The 7,500-nt window shown below is 39.0% G+C and overlaps 1 protein-coding gene across 3 annotated transcripts in view; it reads right to left on the bottom strand.

Moving 5' to 3' along the window:
* The window catches only part of tbc1d22a (TBC1 domain family, member 22a), a 148,788-nt gene that overhangs the window by 32,861 nt on the left and 108,427 nt on the right, over nucleotides 1-7,500 (bottom strand). For all 3 annotated transcript variants that reach the window (XM_060889673.1, XM_060889675.1, XM_060889674.1), the window contains one exon: nucleotides 2,398-2,525. In XM_060889673.1, the coding sequence (XP_060745656.1) occupies nucleotides 2,398-2,525 (128 nt within the window). The remainder of the gene's footprint in view (nucleotides 1-2,397; nucleotides 2,526-7,500) is intronic.

Genomic DNA, 7,500 nt, shown 5'->3' with positions numbered 1-7,500 from the left:
AAACTGCCTGCTTCAGTCCTTCCATGGACACAGTTGTATATTTGGCCATTGGTTTATTTCACAAAAAAAAAAAACCTCTCTCATTAAGAATGTGTGCAATATAAAATGTACACACGTTCACATTTAACTTATTTTTTAATATTATATAAATATCATGCCGTTCAATTTGAAGATTCTATTGATTACATGATAAGGTCAGATATATCCTGAAGGATTATGCGTATATTCCGCCGTTTTTAAAAATGTGCACATAACATGGATGAGTAAAGACATGCTAATGCACACGCATTGTCAACATTTCAATCATTCATTACATCATAAGTAATCTGTGGTTATTTACGGATGTGACTGCTTTATGCAGAGTCTCTCTTGACTGTGGCGTTAACCTGCACAGAATCTCAGTGTCTTCCTGCTGCAAACGGACCACGTTAAAGAACGACGGCAGTGGTGCGTTACGGACCGCTCAGACACTGGCTGCATGTTGAGTGCATCTGAAATAACGCAGATGCTAAAAACTGTCCTTTAATACTAGTGTGTTATATAAGGAGTATAAAAATTTGTATGCTGAATCGAGAGTCACTAATACACATATCGGCTCAGTTATCCCAGATCTGCAAGTTCTGTAAAAGAGGTCAGTCAGTCAACATAGACAAATTACATCAATTAAAAGCAGGGATTAATAGAACCATATAAAATTTGAAGGGAGTAACTCATTCAAGAATTCAAGAACAGCAGCTATAAAGTAAAGGAGCTGGCCTTTCAGAGCCCTCTGCTCTATTGCTCTATTGCTCACCCAGAGAAAGGGAGATTGATCTGTTGCTTTACACACGCTAAAGCCTCTGGTGTCATTTCTGTGCTTATATAAAAAGTGGAATTTGCTTTAAAGCTGAAACAAATCAAAACGATGAAGAATTTATAAACCTGTTTATTATTAAATGTTAAAAGGTTGTTTTTTTTCCCCCTATGATTTTCTGCCTAATTTAGTCTCAGCCACCAATCGGAGAGGGTGAAGGCCACCACATCTCCAGGACATGTGGATGCAGACAAGTATTTAACCTGCCGCTCATACTAGATCCCGGGGTGGTATAACTAAGGAAAGCACTACCCAGCCAGGAGGAAAGCACTACCCAGCTCCTTCTGCATGTGTGAGCTCACAGCTCTCACAGCAACTGCCTAGTGACACTGTGAGTGACAGTAGAGATAGAAAGTGTCATCACATCCACCCAGAGAGTGGCCAATTTAACTCTCTCGGATTCAAGCTCGTGATCTCTGTGCAATAGTTTGAATGCTTTTCTGTCGTGCCACTCAGGAGCCTTATTATTAAAGATTGTTTATTTCAAAGAAGCAGAAATGCTGCATATTAGATGACTCCAGAGCATCAGGTATTCCCTCTCGTAGTCCATTAACCTCTCAAACCTCAAGCTAGATCTTTAAAAGAATTTATTCTGTACAATGATAAAAAACACAAGAGCCGTAGAATATAAAAAAATGTACTACACAGACTGAAGCTTGTAGAGACTTTCCCTGATATGGTAATTATTTCCCCAAATAGCCGCTTGCTTAACGTCAGCCCCAAGGACAGCCATGCTACGAGTAGCACAGATAGCGACTGCAACTACAACAAAAGCCAAGGAGACTCGAGTGTGCACGGCTCGTCAGGAGGAATATAAAAAGGCTGCCGGAAGGGAAGATAGAGAACATCTGTGTGCGAGTGTAAAAACTGTACCATACCCTGACGTGTCTCTCTACTTTGTTATCACAGATTCCCCTGAAGAAGGTGAACCTCCACATCTCCACTAAACCATGCAGTAGGTCAAAATATTCAGATATTAAATAACCCATACACAGTGTCATTTATCCCACAGAACATTTCATTATATTTCAATAAAGGAACATACTGTACATCCTAAATAGTGAGAATTTCAGGTACAGGATTTTGCTGGTGTGGTCAGAATATTTGGGAACAAATTTCTGCCTATGCTGCATTACATGACCGCAAGTAGAAGAGAAAAACAACTACGATTCGAAATCTCTTAGTTTAGAAGAGAATAAACAGTACTTTTTGTACAAAGTCCCCTGATTCGTCTAAACAAACTGTTTCGAAAACGTGTAACGTTATTTTTTTATCTCCTACACACTTGGTGTTTAGGAGCACAGAAATGTATTAATTCTATTAACTCTTTTTTAGCTGATGGATGGTGTTTTTTCATCCGGTTCATCGTGAGCAGCTGTATCCTAATTGCTCCACACATATGAATGCAGGTCATGTGTAATAAGTACTATTGTACTCCGAATTCACCTAAACCATCAGTGACGCTACACGAAACCAAATGCCGTCGCCGCTATTACCCACAGACTAACAATTACATGCTCCGTCAGCCAATAGTAATGTGTTACCTGGTAGGTGTCCCACAGTCGGATGGTGCAGCGCAGAGGAAGCTCTCTCATCAGCAGGTTATTCATCCAGCGGAAGGCGAACTGCAAGTACTCCACCTCGTAGTGGTGCATGTGCCGATGTATCGTCTCTAAACAGAACAAAACACACGGATACTTTAATAACTGTAGAACAGAGTGTCACAATCATGATGATGCCCTACTCACACAGCACTCCACATTGCACTCCACAGCAACAGAAAAACCCTTCAAAGGCATAGACATAAGCAATAACTCAAGATTATTATTAGAGACTATTAATATTTTTATTATTAGATACTATTAGTAGTTTTATTCATATTGAGTATTATTTGACGTATTTCTTTTTTAACGTTAAATTATGACATTTTGCTTAGATGGTGGTTAAATTCTTGATTCTATCAGATGAAGGATTATATTAATGTCTTCTTTCTAATATGGTATTGTTTCTATAGTAACAACAGATCTGGTTTATTAAAATGTGTAATTGCTGATATGGAGGCTGTTTACTTTTCCTGTTTATTTTAGTCACTTGGACTTTTGTCGTTGTCTTATTAACTTATTAATGCTGCTCAACAAATTCGACAAAATATATTTATTTAATAATGAACATTTTGGTGGATTTTATGGTGCTGATGTTAATGACAGTTTAGTAGGTTTTATCACAGATTAAATAGATTTTATTAAATTTAATTACATTTTTTATATCTATGTGTGCGTTTTCTATACATTTTTCCATTTGATTCTATAGATAATTCTATTTTTAATTTTTATTCTACTCTTACCTTTTTTTTGTTACGCTATAATAATAATTTTACGTTTCTCCTGTTAAAATATATGTTTTTGTTTGTAAAGTTAGCTAGTTAGAAGTGAGCTAAAATAAAACGTGACTGATAACAGCCACATGATGCAGTTATTATTTTTACATTAAACACTTCCTCAATGTGGATCATTTGGTGACACGCAGGCTAGAGATGATCGTTAGTGCAGCGGTCAGTGTGTGGGGTGTGTTAGGTGTGTTTATTCAGCTTTAGCACAGATAGAAGCAACAAATGTAGTAAATAAGGCAAGTGCTCTGAACTAGTCATAAACATGACATGCACGAGTCACAGGGCTGATGTACGCTTATACACACACAGACACACACACCTCGCTGTGACATGAAGAACAGCGGTGTGTGATTTCACACCTGCTTTCACAGAGTCATTCACACTTACAACCACTTCACATAAACAACTCATTCTCATTAGCACTGCATATAGACTCACTGCAAATCACAGAGAGCGAGCGAGCGCACACACACACACACACACACACACACACACACACACACACACACACACACACACCTGTCTGCTATTACTGCTAAATATACCAGCTAGTGTTGATAAGCCTAAATGCTGCCAATTTATCCAACATTTTTTAACTTAAATAAGCTGATTTAGGAAAACCTGCAGTTTAGGAAAAGTCAATAATCTGTTATTTTCTTAATATGTGATCTAACACACCATGCACCCACACATTTTTGCGATTCTGTACAGCATGCATGTACACAAGCGGATACGCTCAGCATTAAAGAATCTGAGAATTATTATCAAAAGGTCAGAACACAGGCAGACAGGTTTAAATGAGAAAGAATCCATACTCACAAAACAAGAAACAAGAGCAGGGTCATAAACAACAAGACGTGTAGAACAGCGAACTCAAAACGGATGCAACCGTGCAGTGAGCCTTCGTAAAGAGATACGGCAATACGGAGGGTATAAATCAAGTGGAAACAAGAAACAGGTGAACATACTCAGGGAAACCTACTAATGGCAATACGGGGGGAGGAAGCGAGACCAAAATAGCATTAAAAACAAACACACGACTTCATAAGCATCACAGTGTAGACCTTTTAATAATGTAGAAAAACGTACGATGAGATTAAAGTAATCCATTTTCGGTTCCTGAAGAAGTCGTCTATATTTTGTCACATGTGCATCACAGGACAGAGAAAGTCTTTCTTCGCATATCCCAAGTCTGGAGGTTGGGGACAGAGCACAGGTTCAGCCATGATACAGCACCACTGGGGCAGTGAGGGTTAAGGGCCTTGCTCAAGGGCCCAACAGTGACAGCTTGGCAGTGCTGGGGCTTGAACCCTGATCCTCCGATTAACAACCAGGAGCCTTAAACGCTTTGTGGGGAAACTGGAGTCTATCCCAGGGGACCTGGACCATGTGTTCGCACACCCTCACATACCCGTTCACATCCTACGGACAATGTAGACATGACAATCGGCTTACAGAGCATGTCTTTGGACTGAGAGAGGAAACCGGAGTACACAGAGCAAACCGCTGAGATATTGTGCCCCCTGGTTTAATAGTATATATTAACTAATTAATCAACTAATTGGGCTAAAACCCAGGTGTCTCTCTCAGGCCATACAATATCATCTTTAATCAATTTAATATTTACATTTACTGCATTTAGATGCCACCTTTATCCAGAGTGACTAACATTTGATCTAATTTTCTTACAGCTTAAACTTAAGGGTTAAGAACCCTGCTCAATGCCTGAGAACTGGCAGCTTGGTGGTCCTGGGATTTGAATCTACAAACTTTCGATCAGTAGTTCAACGTCTTAACCACTGAGCTACCACTTCCACTTAAGTTATATCATGCTGTTTAAGGGGCTGTTTAGCAACTGAAAATTGTAGATAATTACAGCATTTTTAGAGCCACAGGGGTCGCAAGCCAGTGATTTCTGTGCCGGTCCCAGGCCCAGATAAATACAGAGGATTGCGTCAGTAAGGGCATCCTGTGTAAAACGTGCCAAACTTAAACATGAGAATCGTCAGTGTGAATATGAGGCAGAGATGGAGAATGAGGCAGATGGTGAATGAGGCAGAGATGGAGAATGAGGCAGAGATGGAGGATGAGGCAGATGGTGAATGAGGCAGAGATGGAGGATGAGGCAGAGATGGAGAATGAGGCAGAGATGGAGAATGAGGTAGAGAGACTAGATTGAGATGGTTTGGACATGTACAGATAATGGAGATGGTTATATTGCTAGAAGGATGTTGGAGATGGAGCTGCCAGGTAAGAGGTCAAGAGGAAGGACAAAGAGGAGATATATGGATGTGTTAAAAGAGGACATGAAGGTAATTGATGTGAGAGTAGAGGATGACGAGGATAGAGTTAGAAGTAGAAGATGACAGCATTATTGGAGCACATAGTAACAATCTATAAACATGGAGCAGGAGTGTTCTGATCTTATCTAGGTTATCCAGGGTTGATGTGGATGCAAGATTTTATTCCAACAGCGACAAGCAGAAGTCACAGCTCATAACATTTTGAAAGCCAAAATCAACCGACTAAACTGATGGACTCAGGTGTAGCTCCTGTTTGAACCTACAGCAGCCCGTTGTGGATAAATTTAGACACCCCTGGCCTGGAGCGATCAGAGTGAACAGCACTGAATACACATATAATCAGAACCGTATGAGACATACTTTGTAAATTACTGTCATCTCCTCCCTCACAAAGATTATGGCGGTGACCAGATACACAATTTGAACAATTTGTTACTATATCTAAAATTGCTCCCTTAATCACACATTGGCTATTTTCTATACAAAGCTTGAAATAAAGCAATGAGTACAGCAGACTGAATCCAGAGGCTAGTAATAATACGGCATCCTGACCCACCATTACACGTCAAGCGTTGCACATTACCTAGCAACAAGCCAGTGGAATTTTAAAGCAATGTCCTGTATTAAATTTATGACGAAGTACATGTTGGCTTTAGTGGTTGTTAAACATCGTGTCTATATTTCATTTATACATAAAGCCTTAGCATCCTGAGAATTAAACTTCGAGCTGGAAGGTGAAAAAAATAAAGAAAGAAAGAAAGAAAGAAACAATGCAATGTGTTGTAGTACTGTAGTGTGATAGTAGAACATGCACTGGATTTATGGTGCAGTCTGGGTAACAATATAGTCCACTATCCAGAGAATATCATGAGTTCACTGATGATTCATCCAACTCTACAATACGGCTGCACCCAAACATTATACATACGATGTCAGACACGAAAAGCGCATGCATTAATGCATCTTGATGCAGCCCAAGCAACCATTATAGAGCAGGCAAACTGAGATTTTTGCATAAGTATTTACCCCTTGAACTTTTCCACATTTTGCAGTGTTTCAACCTTACCTAGAATTCTATATCACAAATCTACACACACAAAAAAAAAAGCCTATAATATTAAAGATCAATGAAAATCAATATTGTTTGCCAACATATTTAGAAACAACCGACTGAAGAGTAATCACCCTCGTTGCTGTGAAACTTCTATATCATTTGCCATCAGAAGTCATAATTAGCTCATCTGTGTGCAATTAAGGTGTCATATGAACGCATGTTAAGTAAAGCTGTTGTTGGAAGAGGTGAATATATCTGCATGGTGATGACAGTAGTGATGACTGAGATGACTGAGTTACATGTGCAGGATTTATTAAATGGTCCTCAAACACAGATAAATGTCTTTATATTCATTACATATGCAGTCAGGGAGGCAGACAAAGTGGCGCTCTATGAGCAGCAAAATGCACTAAAAACACTTTAGAAAGCTATTTGTAATTCAGTAAAGAAACCAAACTGGTTCTAAAAAAAAAAAATTTTTGTCTTTACAAATTTAAGCGTAAAAGAGCAAAAAAAAAATATCAAGAACCGAAAAATTCATGAAAATTCACTGAAGTTGCATAAAAGTATGAAAACAAAAGAACAGCTATGTGTTTTGGAGTCTTTTAATGACCTGAGCACCCAAGCTGAAGGTCTGAACATAGTCATATATGTGTATATTGATAAAAAAAAAAATAATATAAAAAAAAATACACAACACAACAAAAAGCAGGATACAGCTGTAGGATATAATAAAAAGCAAAAAAAGGGTCATTTACAGCCTGCCTAAGAAAGTCTATGACTACAATTTCTGTAAGCGCTCTCTCTCTCTCTCTCTCTCTCACACACACACACACACACACACACACACACACACAGAATTCCTGTTGGGGGCGGACACACCGAGGTCAGAGATCACAGA

This window comes from Tachysurus vachellii, chromosome 16, assembly GCF_030014155.1.
Source record: "Tachysurus vachellii isolate PV-2020 chromosome 16, HZAU_Pvac_v1, whole genome shotgun sequence".
Classification (NCBI taxonomy): Eukaryota; Metazoa; Chordata; class Actinopteri; order Siluriformes; family Bagridae; genus Tachysurus; species Tachysurus vachellii.
The sequence above is the reverse complement of the archived record's forward strand: the minus strand, read 5'-3'. Positions and strand labels throughout refer to the sequence as shown.